The following is a 25,236-nucleotide window of genomic DNA, read 5'->3' as shown; positions in this document are numbered from 1 at the left end:
TTTTTTTGGCAAATATGCTGCTTTAAATAAAGTATAATTTTGATGAAAGGGGATCTCAATCGGACCCCTAATGTTTTTATTGAACTTTTGATATTCTTCGTAATTACGGTTAAAAACGCTATACATATAAGGCCTCTTTTGAAAGTTCTGCAGAGACCGAAACAAATTATAGTCTGACGGTATCAAGTCGGACCGATACGGGTCAAGTTCTCTCGACGGGCGACGGCGTAATATACGACATCCTTTCTGTTGACCGGTTCAGGCGGTCGCTTTTGAATCGCTAAGTGCGATCGCGCCGATCGTGTTAAGTCTGAGTCTATCGTTCTGTCTGGCGGCAGCGACTCGTGATGAACGATACCCTTCCGACACCGCCAAAAGCACAACATAACCTTCCTAGACATCTGCTGTGTGGGTTTTGCCGCAGACCGTGCAGCTTCGCTTTGACCGCCATCTTTTTCGCACTTTTTTATCGCAGGTTATTCGCTTTTCATCGCTCGCGATCAACCGCTTAAGAAACAGCTGGATTTCGTTACGTTTCAGTAGAGATTCGCAGACAGAAATTCGATCGAGTAAATTTTTCCGAGTCCGATCATGCGGCACCCAAACGTCGAGCCTGTTTTTGTTGTCGGCTTTCTCAAAACGGTTTAACGTTGTTTACCGGGTTGTTCAGGTCATAGGCGATGTTACGACTGCCTACGTGCCGCTCTTCCACGACTTCTGCCAGAACACACTAACGATATAGCGTTTTTCCTATTTTATATATATATATATATATATATCTAGTGTTTATGAAAACATTACACGATTTTTATTTTCGTTTACTTTATTTAATAAAATAAACTTAATTATTAACTAATGGAATTTAATATTTTTTGATTTTTGCGTTGCCGAATAACAAAAATAATAATCGTAATTTTTATTTATAATATTAATTAATTAAATTTTATCGTATTATTCTCATTTTTTAATGTTATTGGACGTAAAGGACAACGTCAGGAAAGTTTTGCAATCTTTTGCCAGGTTTTTGGTTCGATCGGTGAACGGGAGTTAAAATTTATTTTTGGTGAAGTAGTGTTTTTTACGATTAACTTACTGAGGACGTATTTAAAAAAATTCAAATCATCGAAATTTAAAGTAATAGAATTTTATTACGGAGTAGTATAGTGTCCCTAATGAAGTGTTTTTTCGGTATAGAAAACATTGTCCAAAATATCGTCAGAATTGTCGGAAACTGTCGAAACCATTCCCGATATTAAATTCGATTTCCGCAGACTGGAGCCGACAACTTTTGAACGGTTTTTACTTAATATGCGGTGAGACCGAGCTTCTTACGAACCGTTTTGTGTGTAGTTGCGACCCCGATGTTTTTCTGTCGGGCCGATTTTCGCACGGATTTGTTGGGACTACGTTAATAGCTGCCGACGTGTCTTGTAGGTTTTTTTATCGATCTATTACAATAGAGCGTAGATCTATTTAGATTTACTTTAGTCGTCTCTTTAGGGAAATGATCTCGTCTCCCTGAATTTCTCGATTAGCGCTCTTACACTATCTCGATTAGGAATCTGTGTACCTGGAAATCTATCGGGAAATCGGTCTTTTACTGTCTGATTGTGCTAGATCGTTATCACAGAAAACGTTTTCGACCGGTGATATTCGCCGTTCTGAAGTTAAAGTCCTTCTGACCGTACACGGAAAGAGGCCGTTTCAATCGTTCAAAGGCGACGAAACGCACAAAGAACATCAAAGAACCACGCACGCACCTTCTCCTCTAAAGGTCACCGCCTCTTGTAAGCAAACCGCACTCGATTCAGAATTACCGATCTTTGTAGGAAGCGTACTCGCAGCGCACGGAATAAATCCTTCGACATATTATCTTGTTTATATACGTAGGTGTACAGTTACTTTTCGAATATACTGTACCTCGATTGCCGTAGCCGTTATACCTGTCTTATTTTAATTTACGATATAAGTATATCTGTTATAGTAGCGATATTTATTTTTGTTAATAACTGTTCTTATTAATTTTTTTCAGATGAACGGCTATGTAGTTAGATTACCAAATAGCGGACATCAAGTAGAAACGGGCTTACTTAAAAACGAACAACCTGAATTGAGAATTCAAGAAAATCCGTTAAGCCTATCAGCATCGACATCGCCAGTTCGTCGACCGTTAAACAGGAGACCGTTCGTTTGGCCACAAGCGTCGGCTTTATTACTAGCATTATGCGGGGTCTTACTTCTGTTATTATTAACAAAATATAATTGCCATAAAGAAGAAGGTACTTGTTTAATTATTATTATTTTTTTAAATTTAGTTTATTAATTATAAGACCGGTTCGATGCAGTTCTTAATTTTTATTCTCTCATACGGTTAATCAGAGTTCTAAGTACATAATTTTAATAGAGTTTATTTTTTAAAATTTTAATCTGCAAGTGCTTTGTTTGAAGTTCATAGTACTTATGAAGTATATTTCACCATCAGTTATGGAATTTACTAAGTCAAATATCAATCGCTTAGCCCTAATTTCAATAACAGGTACAACTCTACTGTGTTTAATGAAATCACCTCGCTACTACGGTCGTATTACTTGATAATAATAATAATAATATAATAGTATAATTTAGCGTGTTAAAATTATCAGTGTAATTAAATAATTCTAACAAAAGTAAAACTAAAAACTAAACACTTAAAAAGGGTAGATATTGACAGATCAGCAAATTCTTCCAAAGATTTTACGGTTATCTGTTATAGAAATGCCGGTTGCTCTTGAAGAGATGGTTTCCGGTTTAAGTAGTCTTGGCTAGTGCTCGAATTGAGAATATAAAATTTTTTTTATATATATATATATATATATAATAATCGATACTTGAATTATCGTAAAAAAAGAAGGTTAATAATCGACCTTGACACTGGTATTGATTTTCAAGGTGTGTATTTTTAACAAACGACGTAAAAAACATATCGTTTCGTTAATATTATTATTGTAATTTTGAAAGGAGCGTATCTGTTTACATAGCCGTTCTACTTTGTCACGGAGTGAAATATGTCCGATCTGAATTTATATTATTCTCTCACCGGTGTGGTATTTAATTACATTAAACCTGAGATGTATTGTTACGTACGGGATATCGTAACTTACAGTAATTTTGTTATAATAAATGTTCATAATGCGTTCTACATTTGAAACTGTACAGAGTGTATCGCAAAGTTCTCCCGGGTCTTTCATAACCTATTCTACTCGTGAAAATTATGGAAAAATATGTTTTAAAATGCTTCGTTTCCGAGTTGCGGCCGGTATAAGATACCGGTCGTATTTCAGCTACTCCGGTAAAACGAGGCGGTAATGAAATTTTTATATCGTTAATTAGGCGATAGAATTATTTGCTTTGCGATGTTTCCGCTCGTTTAATCGGTCGTGGAGGTCCGCGTTACTGGCCAGCAAGATCGCCTGATCTAACGGCTGTAGATTTTTGCGTCTGTGCACGGATGAAAAATATTGTATACAAAGCAAAAATACATTCTCGTGAGGAATTAATCGTCCGCATTAAGAATGCGGCTGAACAATTTATAGACGGCACTGAAAAAATAAAAAGAGCGATAAAAGAAGTACAGAAGCACGGCAAGTATTGGAAATGGCGGGCTCATTTCTGGACATCCTACTCTACTAAACGGCATTTGTACTTGCGTCTGTACCGATCGCTAGCGGAAAATCCCGATACATTATTATTCGTCTTGTGACGGTCAGATGTATACTTGTTATATTATTGTGTATCTATCGAAGTTTTGGGAAAATTTAATACTTTTTAACCGGATCCGAATTTTTGGAAGAAAATCGCAAATATATCAAAAACGAGCTCTGAAACATTTTTTCGACGCCTTCGATGATAAAGTCATTCGCTCCTAGCGGTACCCGTCGGATGATACTATTTTCAAGCGCCTCCGGGGTGCCGTTTGGAAATCGGGGAGGGGGTGAGATGGGATGCCACCGTAATATCTCGGCAACCGCTCGTCCGATTTTCACGATTCAATCGGCGTATGTATCGGCAGGTCGAGCGCTGACTGTTTAACGCATCGGGTGCACTCTTGGGTCGATCAAGAGTGCACCGGATCTAGGTTATCCGGAAATTAAGTATTTTAGCCCTGCGTTTGGATCGCATTCACCCGCAGTAAAACGTATCACCCGATTTCTCGCTAAATACCTTCAAACGTGTGCGTTAGCGCAGCTATAAAGTATAAACCTATGAAGACTACAAAGTAGAAAATAAAAAATATGAAAAAAAATTAAAACACCGCTGTTAAATTAAACGCGCTAAAAGGTAAAAAATTATTTTAGGACGGAATCTCAGAACGGATTTGACGACAAACTTTGACGGTCAGTAAAGAGCGGGGTGCTGGGCACCTCAATCATTTTCACACGATCTTACGTATCACCGTCAAATCCATTCCGAGATACCGTCCTAAAATTATTTATTACATTTATTGCGTTTCATTTAAGGTGTTTTGAATTTTTTTTACATATTTTTTATCTATTTGTGATTGCTTTTCTTTATAAAATAACGAACCGTAGCCAAAAAGTAGGCACCGGAACGTACCGATCGCTAGCGGAGATTACCGATTCGTTAGTATCAATCTTTAAAGTTAAATTTCTATTTTAAATTTCATTATATCAGTTTTAATAATAGAGAAAAAAACACATTTTTACACAAGAGGTAATCGATTTTGGACACCTACTAATCCCATTCCGAAACTCCACCCGCCAGGACAACCCGCCCGGAGTGCCTAGCTGCGGAGGCGTGCCTACGGCACGCCCTGCAGCTAGTTTGTTAAACTGATACGTATAATGATGCGTGTTGGTACAGTGTAATTTTATAAATGGAATTTTTCTTTGTTTCATTCAACGATTTTGTTCACATTACACGATTTTGTTCACGATTAAATTATCTACAAGTTTTGTACTTATTATCCGTTTAACGAAGTTATTGTACGTCAAATATAAAAAAAGTTTTTAACCCCGGTTTATCGGTTTTCGGTAGCGGGACCTATTTTCGATTTTTCAGCTCAAAAATCATTAGCGATCATTAATTGTATTCCTAAATTAACGTCCTAAAAATTTCAGTACGTTTCATTTCATCGGAGTAGCTGAAATCCGAGAAACATTTTTCATTAGCCTTAATTCGCAAGCGAAGCGTTTTAGAACGTAAGTTTACGTGTAGGTTAATATTAGTTTCACGAGTACAACGAGTTATGGAAGTCCCGGGAAAGCTTCGCGATACATTCTGTGTAGGCAACTATATTTTTTACGTTAGCGATTACGTTTTTAACGGTCGCAGTGCTCGTACGGGATATTTCGATCGAAAACATTTTCTGAAATGGCTTTCAGTTCTTCCGTGGTATGTGGATTATTTTTCAGAGCGCAAGCTTTTAGATATCCCCAGGGAAAAATCTTCAGAAGAAACATCAGGCGATCTACCTGGCCGTAAGCCGGTCGAAACTCTTTCACCGAAGAAATTTCTCAAAACGTCCATGTTTGCTCTCGCCGTGTGATATGCGGTCTCGTCTTATTGAAACCGCGAATTTGTTTCGTTTACTTGTAAATTTGCAATAAATTTCGTTACAGTTTCTCGGTAGAGATCTTCGTTAAGTGTATTTAGAAAGATTACGAGCCGGTTATTCTTCGCCTGGAAATCGCACACCGCACACCGGTTTTCTGTGAGCGTAGAGGTCGTTGAAACTCCAGTAGCGAGCGACCAATCCGACCGTTAACGTAACCGCCTCGGCTATAAAAAATACGTTATCCAATACTTTAACGCTCTCCCGAACAACCCAAATTAAACCGTCGATTGTATCGGAGCCTACGACATAATCGACCGGGTGTAATTCATGCGATACGTGAATTCGGTACGGCTTTAAGTTAAGCGGTCGGGTAGCTTTAAAATCGCTGTGCAGAGATATTCCTTTTTGTCGCGCAAGTTTTCGTAACGATTTGTTCGGCGAGTTTAAAAAGCTTACCGTAACATCTTCCAGTGTTTTGTCATTAAGTACCGAACGTTTCCCGGCTGCGTCTCTGATTGCAAAAAGAACGAACACCTCGATCTTTCTTTATCGAAGATTTATTCGGTATATTCTTACCTGCAACCGAAAAGCTTCTTGGCGCAAAACAAACGATTTGGTTGTTAAATAATTTTCCACGGTAAAAATCCTTTTTTCCGTGTTTCTTCTTAATAAATAAGACAGATAATCAAAAATAATTAACCGTTCGCAAAAAGTAAATAGAAAATTATATCAGCCGATTATAAAACAACAATAGGTAATGCTGCCAACCTCTTCATCAGAAATTATCGTATTAACTTTTCCAGAAAGTACTTTGTTTGTGTTGTTGCATTTTAAAACAAACACCCGGTTTACATTAACACAAAGTGATATTAAAGTACGGAAATGGATTCACGTTTCAAGACCGAGGCGTTTCAGTAGGTACAAACAAGTGCAGATCTACATGCTTTCAAAATTACTATTTACGGTGTGTTTGAAATTTTTCTTTACTATTTTTGACCTATCGACTTTTTTTTAAATCAACTTTTTTTAAATAGGAAGGTAGACATGCGATGTGATTTTAGTGTAACATTTTACGACAAAAACGATGCGGAAAACCGTTTCTCGATGTGCGGTTTCGTTTTGAATTATAAACAGAGTTGCAAAATCGTCTTAGTAATAAAATTAGGTAAAACGCCACTTATTAACTTTTATATTTTTCCTTATTACCTTCAAAATTACATCGAATAACAAACTTTTGTAATTATTGGCCGAATCACTAATAATAATAATTAATCATTTGTATCGCTATTACAAATTAAACGGCACAAATTTAATTTAAAAATGTTTCCGAACGTAAATTACGAGTACTTAATAAAATGAATTTTGAAAAGCATTTAAACGGTTTTGAAATTAAAGAAAAAATGTATTAAAAATTTATAATAGTAAATCAACTTTTACATTCGCTTCGTTTTAGCTTCTTAATTTCTTATGTAAATGCAGCAATCGATTATCTAAATTATTTACGTATCGGTAAATTAAGTCGAATCGTTTCAAGTGCAAATTTTATTATCATTTTCGTTGTTTCTTTCGGTTGTGCATAGCTCTGTTGAAGATGTAATCGAAAGTAGTATAACGATATACCTACGATGACTGTACGACAGCCAAGCGTTGCGTATTATTATCGCTATTCTTTGGGCCGATAATCCCAACGTTAACTATTTAAAGCGGGTTACCGACTGTAATTATGAAAGTAATACGAAATAAAAAAGTTACTACGGAGCGTTTTACCTCGCTTTATTACTAACCCGATTTTCCCGTTTTTGCAGCTTTGATTGCTTCTCGTAGTCGGAAAACGAAATCGTTTATCGAGAAACGGATTTAACCACCTTTTTTCTCGTAAAAGTTTACATTCGAATCTTGTAACGCATTTCAGTCTTCCTATTTAAAAAAAAAGTGGATTCAATATTGCGTATCAAACATGGTGGAGAAAAGCTTAAAACACACCGTGAAGTAGTAATCTGTAATTATGTAGATCCGTCTTTGTTTCTACCCTCAGTTTTGAAATACGAAGCCGTTTCTATACTTTAATATCACTCTGTGTGTGTGTGTGTGTGTGTGTATGTATATATATATATATATATATATATATATATAATTAATTAGCCCTGATTGATTGTAATGATAATTCCATTACTGACTTTATTACTCTTTTATTGACATAATAACGTATTACTATCGATAGTAATCGATCATTAGGGCTTTAGTACTATCTGTAGTAATAGTCGTAAGTGTATTATATCCGTAATATTGCCGACCGGTAAGAGGATTCTCGCGACTTCGTTAATTTATTCTAGCATTTAATTTTGAAATAACCTAAACAGGAAAACCGGAAACCAAAATTTTCAATAAAAATAAATATTTATATTGAAAACTTTAAAAATAGAAATCAACGTAAGAAGATTATTAAAGACTTTCAAGGGCTTCTTCGTAGAAAAAATCGGTTATCCAAAATAACAACCGACGGACAAAGGAAAAAAACGAAAAAATCAAACCAGAGAATGAAACAACATCGGGCAAACGGGAAAACAAAAATGACAGAAAAAATTTGACTTGGACAACTCGTGATTTACTTGTACGCGTATTAAATTACATTTTCACTTTTTTTTTTTAAAATGAAAAGTACATAAAATTTTATTTCATTAAAAACAAATTGTTAGGGATGTAGGATGTAGAGGGAATACTGAAATGAAACGACTAGCACTAGATAGGGAATCTTGGAGAGCTGCATCAAACCAGTCAAATGACTGAAGACAAAAAAAAAACTTCTGATATTTTTTCATATATTTTTTTTTTGTAGTTGTTATTAAATTATTATTATTTATCGTAAAAATTTGTTTACAATGACAGGTTAAAAATTATTAATAAATCGATATATTAAAATTAAAAAAAAAGAAAGTTGTAAAATAGGAGACAAAGTTTGATTCGAACCGATGTCCTTCCCCTTGTAAGATCCAGATATTTCATTAATTAAAATTTTATTTTGCTATAACTCAAGAACCGATGAAAGTAAGTACCGCTTATGTTATATCGTTGAAAAACCGTCAGTGAAGGCTTGTTAATGCATTTCAGAAAAAGTCCAAAGCCCGATTTTTTTTTTATTTTGGGCTTTTTTGGAAACTTTTGGTTCACTTTGATTACAATCAAAATGGGAGGTGCACACAATTTCAACATTCTACGGCTAATCGTTTTTGAGTTATGCGAGATAGATACTTTCGTACAGACGTTTCGCCAAAACTAGTAAAAATGGATTCGGGGAAGGTCAAAATGGATATTTCCGTTGAAATCTGAAAACAAGGAAGTAAAAGGTTATTAATTGTGATTTTTTCACGGTTATAACGAATTTAATTTTAAAAAAATGGAGGTGGACAGGTAGTATTCTATAAAATTTAAGTTGGATACCGGCTTTTAAGTGTATTATGATTAAAAAAATCAGCATTTAAAACTAATTTTTTTTTTTCTTTCAGCTCCTCCGGTGAAAAATATCTGTCTCACAGAAGAATGCGTTCGTACCGGTAAGTTTAAAGTCAAAATCTATTAAAAAATTTGTTTTTATTTTATTTTAATATTTATTAATAATAATATTTTATTTTTTACGGATGCCCTCTCTCATCCCTTACAGCCATTCGCCGCTTCCTCGAAGCAACCTAATTTACAATCGGGTAAGCGGGGAAGACCTTTTTATACTTAGCATAACAGTAACTAACAGCATAACAGTAACTTAACAGTAACAGTAACAGTAACAGTAACATAACAGTAACTTAGCATAACTTAACAGCATAACAGTAACTAAAATTCTGCGTTATCCTATCGGGAGTGTGGCGACTAAAATTAAAGCGGCTGATATATGCGGTGAATATTTAAAACAAATCAGCCGTACACAAACCGGTGGCGGTCAAATCAAACGGTGTATAATTTATCTAGTCTCAAAGTAAATGTATAGAGCTTACAGATGTCAAAATCGAGAATACGTCTACGGTTATTTGAAAATAACATTGTGAGACCGCATATGCACCGTTTGTTTTCGATGATTTTCTGCCATTTTTCCGGCCAAACCGTAATCCCGTCGTTGTAGAACGTTTGTGGTTTCCGGTCGAAAAATTATGATACGTGGTTTTCACAGTCCTCTTTTTAACTTAACGCCGTTCAGGGAGTTCTCCAGACACCGAAACAAACGACAGTCTGAGGAGCCAAGTCAGAGCGATACGGAGAATACGTTCAAACTTTCCGGTCAAGTTCTCTCGATTTCTGACGGGTCGTCAAAGATATATGCGATTTGGCGTTGTCATAGCGGTTAACTATACGCTTTTTGTTAAGCGTTTCAGGACGTTTCTTTTGAATCGCTAAGTCCGATCGCGCTGATCGTCTACAGTATAGGTCTGAGTTTATCGTTCTGTCTGGCGGCAGCAGCTCGTGATGAACGATACCCTTTCGATACCGCCAGAAGCACGACATAACCTTCCTGGACACCTGTGTGGGCTTTGCGCACACCGTGGAGCTTCTCGCTTTGACCGCGATATTTTTTCGCCCGTTTTTATCGCAGGTTATTCGCTTTTCATCGTGATCAACCGCTTAAGAAACGGCTAGATTTCGTTACGTTACAGTAGAGATTCGCAGATAGAAATTCGATCGAGTAAAGTTTTCCCAGTCAGATCGTGCGGCACCCAAACGCCGAGCTTCTTTTTGCAGCCGGCTTTCTCAAAACGGTTTAACGCTGTTCGGTGTTAAATGTTTAGGTCATCGGCGATGTCGTGACTGCCTAAATGCTGACCTTCCTCCTTTTACTGCTGACCTTTTACCAGAATAGGGAACGCCCGTCTCGTGCGCAAAACGCTCAAGTCTTTTTAGATTACCTATTATAAAATGAAAACGTAAGAACGTACCTAATCGTAAAGTAACTATTTCCTAATACTAATGTTAAGCGTGATTTTCCGAGCCGGTCTAGCGGTAAACTTGTCACAGATAGCTTGTTTTTTGAAGTCGAAAGTTCTGACGTTCAAATCCTGGTATAGGTTAGTCGCATTTATACGGATTTGAACACTAGACAGTGGATACCGGTGTTCTTTGGTGGTTGGGATTCAATTAACCACACATCTTAGTAACGGTAGGCCTGAGTCTGTACAAGACTACATTTACGTGTCATACATATCATCCTCATCTCGTTGGCCCGCGGGGGTGGGGGTTGAACAGATTGCAACGTACACATAGGAATAATATGAAAATGCGGGATGATTATTTTTTTTGTAAATTATTACTATAATAATATCATACATCGCAATTAAATTACTGTAAGATAAATCGGTTTAAGCTGAAAACAAAGGGGTTATGAAAGATCGAGCGGTCATCCAAGCGTATCTCTCTAATTTTCCTTTTAAACGAAGACAAATTTTCACGAATTTTTACTTCTGCTTCGCTATCGTTAACCGAGTTAAGGCTTTAAACGAATCTAGTGATCGGAGATATACGGTCGTTCGGTTTGAATATTTATACGTTACGCCTCCTATTATTCGCGTACGGAATCCGTGTGTCCGTACCCGAGATGTAACATCCGTAAGTCCGTGCATCGCCTTATAAACGTACGTAACTCTTTGGATTTTCCTCCTTTATGCCGGGTTTAAGAGATCGCTTTGCACGTGAAAGTTAGTGCGTAGTTAGCCCTCGGTGATCCTTTGCACGACTTCAATCTTTAGATCGCTCTATTTTAGTTCTAAATCGCTGAACAGTATTTTCAATATCGGCTTAACAGCGGTTTGTTAAAGATGACGCGTAATGCCCGCTTACTTGCTCGTAAAAACAGCCCGGAATTCTTTTGCGCTTCAGATTTTGTTTGTCTGCCTGAATCGAAGTCTCAACACGACGTATTTCTCGGGTTGCTGTTTTATAATGGTGTTTTACTAGAAGCGTCGTTGTCGTTGTTTTATCAAGATTGAAATACAGTGCATTATAAAAGATAATAATAATAAAAATAATAAATAACGGTTTTAAACATTTTTCATTATAATTTTTGTACGGTCTTCATTTAGGTAAGGAAGCATCCGTAACTCTGTTGTTTTAGCGAATATAATTGTAACTCTTTTTTAAAACCTTTTACAATTTTCTGGAATTTGAATCGTCGTTCTATTCTGCACCGTACAAATTAATCGATCGTGACTTTTTTGTATTTCTTGTTGTCGCTTCGCTATCGTTACGGTTATTAAAAAAAGTTATAAAGAATAAATTCGCTCCGTTACTTAGAAAACAGATCGGAAAATAATCGATTTAAAACGATCGTTTTAAGTGAACTTTTTCTTGATCCTTCGTTTATCGTCTCGACAGGAAGAGAGTACAAAAATGATGGAAGACTTGTCGCCTTCGAATCGGTTTTACTCAGCAGGAAAATTAAGGTGGAATATTATCCTAAAAAATTATTGCGACGTTTTGAGTAAACGATTTTAAGATACGGGAACCATTTCTACCGTATTTCCTACTTCCTTACCGATTGTAACCGAAATTAAATAACCCTAATTACTTGCGATAAGAAGTTATCGTATAAATTTCATCATAATCGGTTAATCCTGTCTGAATATATCCGGTAAAACTATAATAGAAAAAATAAAAATTACTTAGGCGTACTGTCCCTGTAATATCGCTCTTGATTAAAATTGCAACTCCTGGAGCGAGTTTGACCACACTCATGGGGCATTGTGTCATAAAATTTTCAACTTAAAAGGTCAAGGGGGTAACGCTGTAGAGCAAGGTCACCCTTTAGTATTTCGAGATTTCTCTTAATTAATTATTGAGATACGTCAATTATGTAATCTTAAAATACATTTATTAACGTTTAAAAAATAATGTTTGCAAAAAAAATTTTCTCAATGAATATTTAATATTTGAAGACCGTAAAAATTGGTTTTGTATTTTAATTATTACGATTTATTTACGTTTAAAAATCGTAAATTTTAAATTTTAAAACCGCAGCAAGATAGGGGAATTTAATATAAAATTTAGTATTGTATCTATCCGGTGATTACGGATGACGAAATCAATTAAAATCCAATTTTCACTTTCTCGGCTAGAGCTCGCTTGCCGTTGCAGTAACAGCTACGGTGGGGAAGTATAGCGTTTGCCATAATTTTGGATATTGAGGTTTTTTGCAATTGTTGACGTTTGAACATTCCTTAGTAAAAAAAAAAAAAACAAAACACAAAAAGCGTTATAATAATTTCCAAAAGATGTATGAATATACGTGTGGCCTGTATTTTCATAAATATCCCCGGTCTGATATTATACAATATTATTAAACAAAAATGAGACGATACGGAGTTGACCAGAAAATACTAAATTTAATCATTTTAACGCTGACAGACGCATTTTCCACGCTAAAATTCTGAGGAGAAATCGGCTAACCGTTTCGAATTAATATAGGTTTGAAAGAAGGAGATGGATCATCTCCGTTCATAATCGAACTAGTTTCAGATAAAATTGGAACAAAAAAAAAAAAAAATCAGTCGCCCTATTTTCGCAGATTATCTAGCGCTTCTCCCAAAATGAGTAGAAGACCAATTTTTTCACATTAACGACCTAAAAGAAACAGGAGAAGAATCCTTCCAAATTTTCTTCTCCAAAAAAAAAAAAAAAAATCGTGACAAGTCTCAAATTATCACAAAAAAATCGACAAAGATCAAGTATGAAAAAATAAATAGCATTACACGATTAAAAAATTGAGATAAAATAACATTTAAAATCGGGTAGACAAACTTTCTTTGGAAATCCGGAAATCCAAATTAAAAGAATTGTAGTCCCTATCGCAACAAATTTACAAACACAAAAATAATCAGTCTATAAACGAAAAATTTAGAGGTTACAAAAATGTAGTCGATGTTGTTCGGAATTGAACTGCTAATTTGACTGGACTAGAAAATTTCTCAAAATCGAAAGGAGATGAACCCTAAGGAGAATGAACTGCTCAAAATGTTTTTTTTTTAATTTCGTATTTTTTTGTTAATTGTTAAATAACATAAAAACAATTTTTTCTCTTTTTTGGGTCGATTCGGTTTTTCAAAACTTTCTTTCTTTATTTTCTTTCTCCGAATAGTTCATCTAGGAACACGTTAGATCATTTATTAATTTGCGGTTGTTTCTCTTTTTCTGATTTTCTTCTGCCCGATACCTCTTCATTTTTTTCGATATCTCTTCCTTCGTTCTTCCAGAAAGTTCAGTTGTTCTTCCGTTTTGGCGCTTCTTGTAATCTTTTATTATAATTTTTTAATATTCTCTTGAAAATTTCTCTTTCTCTAATTTCTTCGGTTATCATCGGTTTTTTAGGTCTTCTTCGACTCGGGTGAACACTTTGTCTTTAGTTATTTTTACTTTGGAAGAAATAAAAAATTTGTTCGGTCGATCTACTGTTATTCGTTCTAAATAAACGGAAGTAAAATTCGATTCGTCTTTTGGCTTCTCTTTAAAAAAAAATTAACCTTCTGTTCCCCACCGCTGTCTCTGAGTCTTCTTGATTTTGGAAGATCTCCTTGTTAGATTTCAGTCTGAACCCTTCCTCTGTTACTCGCAGTCCGTGGATTCGTCTTAATATGTTTCTTTCGATCCTTAGAAATTTTTCGAGGCGAGTTAGAAGTAATGTTTTAGTCCCGTACAGGATTACCGGTCTTACTACAGTTGTACGTCTCTATTTCGCGGCCTTGGAGAGGTTCTTATTGTAGATTTCTTTGGAAATAAACGTAAGCTTCTGCAGTTTTGATCTATTTTCAATTGATTTTTTTTTTATCTATTCCTGCCCCGATTATAATCTCCGTTCATAATCGAACTAGTTTCAAATAAAATCAGATAAAAATGTTAAAAAATTGAACCGAAAAACAAAGTAAAAAAATCGGTGACTTTTGTCTTTCTGTATTTATTCCCCATCGTCTTTTGCGCGAATGATTTTATGTTTGTCATAAATTCCGTTTTGATAAAGGATGTTTGTAGGTTTGCTTTCTGGGCTATTCGTGCTACGGTGTCTTCTTTCGATTCGGCCAAAAGAGGCATCTTATTTTGATTTTTAGAACCGATCTTTACACCCTTATCGTTCATCTGCCAAAAGGTTTTCGTTATTTTTTGCAAAACCAAGTCGAACAAGATCGACGATAATCTATCGCCCTGTCTCAACCCCGTAACGACTGGAAAAGATTCGCTTAGTTTCTCCCGTAAAAATTACTTTAGAGACTCTGTTTGTGAGACTGAGTTTAATGAAGTTTGGGAGAGCGTCTCTCTGTCTACAGAATCATAAGCTTTCTGAAAGTTTACAAAGACGGGTTTGTTCTTGGACGCGTATTATTTAAAAATCAATGTTTTATTTGTTCAGACATAATCGTCCTTTTCGAAAGCCTCCTTATTCCCAAATTATTATATAATAGATTTTTTATTATAATTAACTTTTTTAAATTTTATCCTTTTTTGTATATTTCTGATAAATTGTTCTTAAATTGATTTTTTTTTTAATTTATTTGTATCAAAGAAACTTTTTATTACTATACTCTGATATTACTAATAAATACAGTTACGTTATTAGAAGTGTCGGTGATGTCGTTGCTAGAACCGAGCGATATGTAAATCAGCTATATAAGTAAATGTACCTCCTGAGCGTCGTGCGACAAATTATATTTTACCCAGGAAGAGTGTTCAAATTTTCCGATACGTCATGCATTTGTTTCAGAACTCTGATGTGACTGCCCGCAATTGAATTTTGCAATTTTCAAATGCCGTATTAGAATTTATCCCTTTTCATATGCATCGGCCGTATTGATTTCTTGGATTTAATAGTTGCCCGAATATAATTTACGTTTAATTCGTATCCGTCGTCTGGGAACCGTAATAAATCGACTTTTGGTCTTAAAGTTTATTATATTATATTTTGTGTCGTTAAAAAACTTTCTTTTCGTCTTAAATAATTGCGGCTTTTATTAAAGATAGGATAGGAAATTTGGAACGGTTTTAGGAAGATCTCTTAGCCTCTAAATAATTTCCACTAAAATTCTGGCTTTTTAATTTCAGGATCAAGTATTTTGCGGTAGGGGGCCTGCTCCAAAAAAACGGTCGATTTGTGTTGAAAAAGATGGTTAATACTTTCTTGAATCGTTCTTTATAATGCGTAGCATTCATCTCGCTGTGGTAATCGCCACCGACCTTTTTTCGAACTAAACGTTTCGGTTCTTTTGTGAATCTATCGTAATTTCCAAGGTGTAAAATAATTATCCGTTATATTTCCGATGATCGCGATTGAAATCCTCCTCACCGACCTTACACTTTAATATAAATAATGGTTGTCGGTTAAATATTAAGCCGACCCGAGTATATTTTAATGTTATCATCGTCAAGTACTTTTCATTATACTAATATTCCATTGTTTTTTTCTAGTTAAGCGTTGTGATTTGGGAATCTAATGTTTTATGCAGCGACTAGATCCCGTTTGCGTAAATTTTATTTTTAACCGCTAAACTCTAGCCAAAACCTTTTAATGTTGGATAAAATGCGGTTAGGAAAGAGAGAAGTGCGGTTACAAACATCGACTACGATAAATCTTTTTTATTTTTACTATATTAATTATTTACAGTAAGATATTAATATCGAATTAAATTTTAACAACGATCGGTGAACTTAAGAACACGGATCTTGCGGTGGTGGTTGTTATTTAATAGAATATATAAAGTACGAAAGTGTTACTACGTGTGAGCGCAAACGGTTCGTTTAAACTAACGACGCGGGAACTAAATCGAAATTTAAAGGTTTAGTATGTGTGTATGTATGCGTTCGTATTTTAGCGTGTGAATCCCGCGAGAGGGAGGTCGGATTTTACGAAGAGGGAAGCGGAAAGATGTTACGATTGGCCTTGGGGATTGCAATTTACCTTCTCATCCTACAAACACACGCGCGCACCGGCACGCAAAAGCTAGTTCATTTTATATTTCCCTGAAGGCAAAATCCCCGTTCATCTTGCACTGTTACTCTCCCCTTCCCGACGGCACAACAGTATACCTCTTCATCATTAACTCATCTTCTAGACTCTGTCTATATCACGGTACGGCGGAAGGAGGAGAAGTGTGACTCGCTCTGTGGCGTAGGAGTAGGGGGAACGCGGTACTCCTCGACCGTATATCCCTCATACCGCTCCAAAACGTTAACGTAAATAGTGTTTTATTTCCGTCTCGCTCTCACCGATTTCTCCTTCCCTCTAACTCTCTCTCTCTCTCTCTTTATCTCCCCCGATATATATACCTATATATTTTATGTTTACCCTTCAGGCTCTCGTGTCCAAGAGCTTTGCGTTTATTCACTTAAGGGGTTAAGGGTGAACTACGTGAAGAAGACTTGATACTAGCAATTTATTTTGTTCGACTACTTCACCTACTCGTTTCTTATATATAAATTTTTTTTCTCATCTCTCTTCGTCACTAGTATAAAATATCAGTTCTACCGACTCAATCGTACCGTTTTACCCTTACTTTCTTCCCTTCTATCGTTTCATAAAACTTGAAATTTAAAGTTAATTTCGACTTCATCTTCCTACGACTGTAATAAATAATTATTTTATATAATTACGCGTGTAATATATTTTATCGACCCCGTTTTTCTATCGTAATTACGAAGGTCCATTCGATAATTAACGAAACAAATTGGTATGGAGTTAAAACGGTTTATTTAATTAACGTTCGATTTTTTCAATTTTCAATGTAATTTCCAGCAGAATTCATACGATCGACGCATCTTTGAATCGGGTTATTTATATGTCTCCTTTAATGAAATCTTTGTCCTGAATACGCAGCCGGTTTATCGCATTTTCTTTAATATCCTGATTGCCATTAAACTTGTTACCGTGTAGGCCCTACTTGATGGACCGACAACTTGAAATCCGATGGGGCCGAGTAGGACCGTATAGAAAGTGAGGTGGTATTTCCTGAAACGATTTCTCGATGGATTCTCGAGTTAGTTGAGCCGTGTGCGAGGCCGGGCGTTATCGTGAAGCAGAATGATGCCTTCGTGCTGAAATTCAGGGTCTTTTTCATCACCGATGGCTTTACAGCACAGTATTATGTGCTGTTTGTTGTTCGCCGATATTCTAGAAAATCAACAAAGACCGACCGGGTCTTTTGATTCCGTCAACATTGTCATCATGATTTTTCCTGTGACGGTCGGTTATCGAATTTTTTTTTGATAGGTGTATTTCCGCTCCACGCTCTCGCTTTTCGATTCCGGTTCATATTGGTGAATCGATGACTCATCACAGGTTAGAATACCGAGCTAAACAGTATCTTCACCTTCCTGCCGATACGATCGTTTCAATTCTGTACGTATGCGAAGTCTTGTTTCCTTATGGTGATCCGTCGACTTTCTTGGAACTCATCTTCAGCTTATTTTACGGTACTTGAGCTTATCGGTGATAATGTTACGAACCGATCCGACATTTTTATGTAAATTTTCATCTATAATCTCAACCGTAATCCGTTGGTCTTTTTCAGCGAGAGAGTCGATGCAAATTTTAAGCGCATCAATTGAAATTAATCGATCGGACGTCCGGAACGGTGCCGTTCAGTCGCTGAAGTTCGACTATCTTTAGGTATTTTACCCGCTCGTGAAAGGTTTTGCGGTTAATACGACTTTGTTTGTATCTTTTGATCGTACGAAAGTAAATGTTTCCCACCGTCCAAACGTTACAACATTTCCAAACAAAATCCCATGCGAGCAACCGATCGCCATTCTTTCATTTCTGAACGATTTTAATTTTACAGGGGGAAAATTGAAGTTCCTATGTAACATTCGAGGGTTCGACGGTTCACTGGTATTCAACGGTAACGAATTTTTAATCGCAGAACGTTTCGCACTGCGTTTCACGGCCGTTAGAACTCTTAGATGCTTATTAATGTTTTCTGGAGTTTTAGCATTTTTAGCATCAAATAAAAAGTGTGAGGACTTAAAATTTCCTCAAACTTTTTAATCTATATGTTAATCGCATCGACAGACTGTATCGGTCCGTCACACGGAATATTGAACCTATTGCCAAATAACTTTCGTAGGAGTCATCGATTAACGCAGAACGCATGATATGCACCTGACCGCTGTTCAAGTTCGGCGCCGTCAAAACCAAGATTTAAATTTTCTCGCTTCATCGACTTGTTCTGTACTTTAAATATTATAAATAGATTCGTTTGTCGAGAAAAATAAAGTGATTTGTTTGAAAAAAGTAGTCGATTGAAAAATGCCGCGAGGTTTTCCATTAAAAAAATCTTTCCGTTAAATAATACGAAAAACTTAACGGAGACCGACCTCATCTGCAAAATAATAATAATTAAGACCTGAGACGGATGCTAAATACCAAATACGGCGAGATAAATAGAATCGAGAAGTTTTGATAACTAGGCGAAACGCTGACGGGCCTGTCCAAAGAATTACCCGAAGAAAGAACAAGAAAAGTGGAATCGATGTACGCCAGTTCTGTTACAACATATACGGCAAGAAATCCAGTTCGATAAAACGGACAAAACAAGATATTACCTTGGGGCGATCGAAGGGTGAGAAAATCTGCGGTACAACTGTATATCTGTGATCGATAAAGATTCGACAATAAAATAAGATCTAATGAAGATTACCGGACTGTAGAAAAACTCACAGCCACCGTTACGAAAAGAATACTGCGTTTCGCATTAAAATAATACGCACGGAGACGGTAGCCAAACGAATGTTAGAATTCTAGAAAATAGAGAAAGACAGAAAGAAACCGGACGTGAAAACAATACGACGTACATCCGGAAACGATCGGCAAGAAACAAGAGTACAACGAAACGGTCCAGTGTATCAAGATTTGTCAAGACTTGACAAAGAAAGGAAAACAAAACCGAACCTCTTGTCAGAAAAACGAGGAAAATCCGAGATGATGAAGAGAAAAAAGAAATCTAAAGAGAAATAAATCGATACCTAGCGTGACCCGTAGAATTCCATAACGAAAAAAATTAAAAGGCAACAAATTTAATTATCCGTTGAAGTGTTTAGGTTTAAATAGCTATAGAAAGAAAGCAAATTATTAATCGGTTGAATTTACCTTTGTATAAAAAAATAAAAAATAAAATTATTTATATTTAATATTTAAAAAAAAAATCAGTTTTTTACTTTCGTAGCGTACATAAATTTTAATTTTTTTAAAATTTTTCTATCTTAAAAGTCTAATTATATCGTAAGACGGTGCTGTTAATTGAACTTCTGGAATTCAAATACAAATAAAAAATAATTGTTTTTTCCGACCGGTTTTCCAGCTATTGCCGGGTCTGTGCGAGTGCGTATAGGCAAATGAAATGACCGCTTCCTGCTTGCCAGGTCTAACGCAGGTGCAACGTAAGCGTAAATGCACCGGTAAGCATGTAGTCTGATTAATTGAAACCCGGTATCTACAGTCTAGCGATCGCCTTTACAAGGACTCGAACCTTACCCCTGTCGACGGGTTTAACCGCTTGACCGATTCGCTAATCCGGTGGGTCGGTCAAAAACGATTATCATCTTTTATTTAGATTTTGTGTTTACGGTATTTTTAAATTCTCTTTTTATTTTACATCGCTAACTCTGAACATTCTGCGGTACGTATTATGTAATTTTGTAAACTTAAAAAGCGAATCGTTAAAGTCTGACAATTTTTTCCTTTATTTTATTATTATTTTTATTAAGTATAAGAGAAAAGTCGTGTAAAGTTTTTAATATTTTTCTTTTATAAAACAAGCTCTTTTCAATTTAAACTTAACAGATAAGAACAAAACAAAAAAATGAAATAGCGAAAGCTTTCTTTAATGTTTTTCAAAAAAAAGGTTTTAAAAGAATAGAAATAAAAAAAATATCGGTAAAAGTAAAGTTTAGATTGTTAATCGTAAGTATTTATTTGTTTAAAATATTTTATCGGTAGAAATGAGAAGTTTTGTTTTGTTTTTCTTGTCCGACGGTTTTCCTATATCCGAATAAACGAACGAACGAAGTAAATCAATAAACGAAAGAAGTTTTCAAGTAAAAATGCGGTTGTAATGTTTTGTTTTACTTATTTTCTTAAAATTGTTTTGCTTCTACAAGCAACCGTAAAAGAAAAATTAAAAAAATTCCGGCCGTGAATTGCATATCATTCCCGGCTACACCGGTCAAGTAATGCGATTCATCATTTTAAGCTCTGTTTGTATCATAAGCGATAACCAAAATTAATATTTTTTTTTCCATTTATTTATGTAAAAATATTTATATCTAATTTTACGACGCGTAAATAAACAAAAATAAAACTCGCTTGTATACTCACGGTGTTGTTAATGAAAGTTGAACGATGCGACTATCGTTTTGTGTTTTTGAACGTTGAAATTTTTTTTCAATTTTAGGGCTTCCGTACTCGAGAGAAAGGATTCGGGTAAAGTTAACGTTTAAGAAAACAATCCCTAAGCGGTGTCGGTAGATTTATAAAAACAAGTTTTACAAAATACAAAGATAAAACGATGTAAATAAACAAAGTTGTGATTTTTTTTCGAGAAATACTTGAGAATACGCTATCAAAAAAATTAAGATTTTTATACGCGAAATGCAGCGGGTAACTTGCGAGATGAATTTTAATTTAAAATAAATCTTAAAAGATTTTCTAAAAATTAAAAAAAATATTTTTTCTTACCGCAAACCGTCGGAATCGGACGGGCAGAAAATTTTAATATCGGATCGAAGGCCTATCGATGTAGAAAATAACGGTGCAAAATATTTCCAGCAAATCCTTTTCTGAACCAATATATAGCTAAAAAGAGAGAAACGTATAGAAATAATTTTTTTGTGAATGCTACTAAATAAAAATTTTTGGTAATTTGTAATTTTTATAAAACAAAAGTTCCCGATCTGTGCGGCGGAGCGGTAGCGTCTCACTCTTTCATCCGCTTATCCTGGGTTCGAATCCCGGTCAGGCACGGTATTTTTCATAGGCTACAAGTTTCCATTCCTGTCGGGTAAAACGACTAAAGCGATCGATGTACGTCATCTAAACAAAAAAAGTAAATTTTTGTAAAAAAAAAAAAAAATCGACAAAAGATTTACAGTTACACCCCCGGTAAAGATTTAAAAATTTTCACTTCCGCTCCTTTTTCCGGTTTTTTCAAAACTTTAATACGTTCTTTCACCTCGAAAGTTGTATCTGTCTACAAAGTTTGAAAAAATCGCTTAACAACATTTAAGAGTTATAAGACCGAATACAGGCCGACATACATACGTAAAACAAACCGTCTGAAAAGAATAAATTTTTGGGAGCATCGGATTAAAACATTTTTTTGCAGATAATTTACAGTTTATTAAAATCTATTTTTTTTTTTTATAAGTATTTTTTTTCTTAAATTTCTCTTTTGGCGCAAAATTAAAGTCCAATTTTTAAAAAATATTTTTTTGACCGATGTATTTATACTCGTACTTTATTGTTACGGCTATAGCAGCAGACTTCTTTCTTTTCAAACACTCTTTATCCTTTCGCTCGTCTTTCTTTTCATCTTATCACTCCATTTACCGATTTCGCTTTTACTTTCTGCTTTTCTGGAAATTCATATTCATCTATCCCTTTTCTGCTTCGATAAACTGTTATATTTTTGGTTTTCTTCCAAAAAAAAAAAAAAAATTACGTAATCAATCTGTTGTTACTCGTTTCACACAGGTATCCGTAAAATTATCTTTTTTCCTCATCGGATGTTCAATTTTTTCAAAATCTGTTTACATGTTCTCTGTTTATCTTCATTTATAAATATAATTTTCACGTTACTTTTTCCCGTCTGTATAGCGGCTATAGCTAATGTAGAAGGGAAAGTATGACGATCGGTCAAAATTGGGCGTATCCGATTTTCGCCGAATCTTAACAAGTTGACCTTTAAGGCCTCCAGAAAACCGAAAACCGGCATCGAAATTTCCGCGACAAAATGTGCGTATACCGGTATTAGCCGCTGTCTAGTATTCAAATCCGTAAAAAAGCGATTAGCTTTTACCAGGATTTGAAACTCAGAACTCTCGACTTCAATAGACCGACCCGGTATAGCGGTATGAAGATTTAAATTTCTCACTGTTATTCCTTCAATTATTTCATATTTTCTGTGAAGATTCTCCAATAGATATTATACAGAGTGTCCCATATAAAACGCAACCCATCAATCACTCATCCATGAAATTTCAAAAGTCAAGCTTACTCCCCTACTCGTTACTGAAATGGACTCGTCCAACATCTGAACATCGCGGCGACGCAGTAGAACACTACCGATAGTAACAACAAAGCGAAAGCGATCATAACGTTCAGTGTATCGCTAGAAACAAGATGGTGTTTTCGCTAGATGAACGTGTTTTCATTGCCGAGTCGTACTTCAGTACGAAATCGGCGGTCGCAGTGCAAGATTTATTTCGCCATAAGTACCCGGATAAACCGGCTCCTAACAAAACATCAGTATTAAAGGTTAGTTGCAAAATTTAGAGAGACAGGTTCTGTTAATAACAAGGAACACAAAAGATCTGCGTCGGTGTTGAATACAGATACGGTCGCTGAAATCAAAGACCGATTACTCGCCTCGCCAAATAAATCGATCAGACGTTTCTCTGCTGAAATTATTTTGTCTAAATCGACTGTTCATCGGGCGACCGAACGATTACGATTTCGACCTTATCGCATTCAAGCGGTTCATCGACTTCTTGAGCACGACAAAGAAAAACGGCTACAATATTGTCAACGGTTCCGTCGATTCCTGAGGGAGGGAATTAACGTTACGGATTCGTTATTTTTCACAGATGAAGAACGGTTTCATTTAAACGGCTACGTAAACAGCCAAAACAGTAGAATTTGGAGCGCTGAAAATCCCCACGTTTATCACGAAAAACAATTACACCCGCAGAAGTCGGGCGTGTGGTGCGGGATATCGCGGAAGAAAATAATCGGTCCTATTTTTTTCGAGTACACCGTTAATGCAGAACGATATCGGGATATTTTATTTCGGTCCATCGCACTCTCGGAAGAGGAAGACAGACACTACTGGCTACAATATGACGGTGCGACATCGCACTACGCAGGTTCAACTTCCGATTTCGTCGAGGAATTCTTCGGTAATCGTGCTATCGGTCGAGGCTTGTGGTCACCAAGATCTCCAGATTTGACTGCGGCGGATTTTTTTCTACGGGGTTACCTTACCTCAAAGAAAAACGCCTACGGCGACAAACCACGAACACTTGAACGCTTGAAAGTCAATATTGAACAAGCCGTATTAAATATCCGGCCACAAACTTTGAAAAAAGTTGCAAGAAACGCAGTAAAAAGAATTGAAGTTTGTATTCAAGAAGATGGCAGCCACTTCCAACATTTACTCTAAATGTAAGGTAACGGATGGTAATAATAAAAATTACATTTACATTTACACATGCCTTTTTATTATTTCAATACCTACCGATATAAGGTCGGGTTGCGTTTTATACGGGACACCCTTTATTTTTATATATGCGAATCGTTTAACTATATTATATGTTACAAGTGTTTTAAGATATCTTAGAAGAGGTTTTTAAAACTTCTTTTGTATTATTATGTTAAACGTTTTTATTTCCCCCGTTTTGTTACTTGTAGTTCGTTGGAATTTTTACGTGGAATAAGAAAATACCCGTTGGAATCAGGGTAAATTATTAGCATAAAAAGTCACTGAAAAATATTTTTTTTCAGTATTTTCTAAACGTATCAAAAATTAATTAAAAAATTTAGCTTATATATAAATAGCTTATGTAAAATGGCATCCCCGTCGCGTCTTTGCTGGCGCTATACGCTTAATTTCTTTCCAGCCGTTGTCAGCGGATGTTTAGCCGGTCAGGGCTAGCTTCGCTCCTCATTTCCGTCTAGCCGTGCGTCCATTAAACTCACGCTTGTGGGAATAGTAACGATAAATAAAAAATAAATCCTGTTCCATTTATAAATACTATCGGTGTATTGTATTATAATTTCTTCACGGCAACAGTCGAATCGGTACAGGACACGCTAATCGGTTTTTAGACTTCCCGTCGCGGCTTCGATCCCGAAGTACATAATCAGAATTACAAACGTAAATTACCGTCACAGTGTTACCAAATCTTATAAAGATCGATTCGTTAGCGGCAGCTTAAAAAACCGTAAAAATATTAAAAAATGATTTATGCTTTTTAACCTCTTATTAACGATCGAAAAACCTGAATTTGTTTTTAATATTTACGTGAAGAGTATTTGCAAGCCCAAATCGAGGGAATATCTCTTTAGTATAGTCGGAAACGGGGAAATTTTCAATCGTTGTTACTTTTTTCACCCCTTACAAGATCGAATTTCAAAAAGATCTAGAACAGTTATCAGAATAAAAGAAGATGAGGCAAGACGACTGGGATACTGAGGGGTGTAGTTTATAGTAGGGCTGGGCGGACAGCCCCGTTCCTGAGGGCTCACATGCCCTGGTGTGTGGGAGCGGGGACTCCTGGGGTCCGTTAGGTGCGAATGAATGAAAAGACCGAGACCCGGCCGGCGGTGTGGCTTCCCGGATACGCTTTGGCGTCTTCGGCTCCTGCGCCGTCGGTTTCCGGCTGGCAAAAGGAAAGACCGAGACCCGGTCTCCGGCGGGGGGGCTGGGAACGGCATAGCCGGGCCTGGTTCTTAC

The 25,236-nt window shown here is 36.0% G+C and overlaps 1 protein-coding gene across 1 annotated transcript in view; it reads left to right on the top strand.

The window, feature by feature from the left end:
* Window positions 1-25,236, top strand: part of LOC142333998 (neprilysin-1-like) — a 97,976-nt gene that overhangs the window by 11,551 nt on the left and 61,189 nt on the right. The window contains exon 2 of the mRNA XM_075381663.1: window positions 2,033-2,158. Within this exon, the coding sequence (XP_075237778.1) occupies window positions 2,033-2,158 (126 nt within the window). The remainder of the gene's footprint in view (window positions 1-2,032; window positions 2,159-25,236) is intronic.

The sequence above is a fragment of the Lycorma delicatula genome, chromosome 13, assembly GCF_047948215.1.
Source record: "Lycorma delicatula isolate Av1 chromosome 13, ASM4794821v1, whole genome shotgun sequence".
Classification (NCBI taxonomy): Eukaryota; Metazoa; Arthropoda; class Insecta; order Hemiptera; family Fulgoridae; genus Lycorma; species Lycorma delicatula.
Note: the sequence above shows the minus strand (reverse complement) of the source record. Positions and strands in the feature narration are given on the sequence as shown.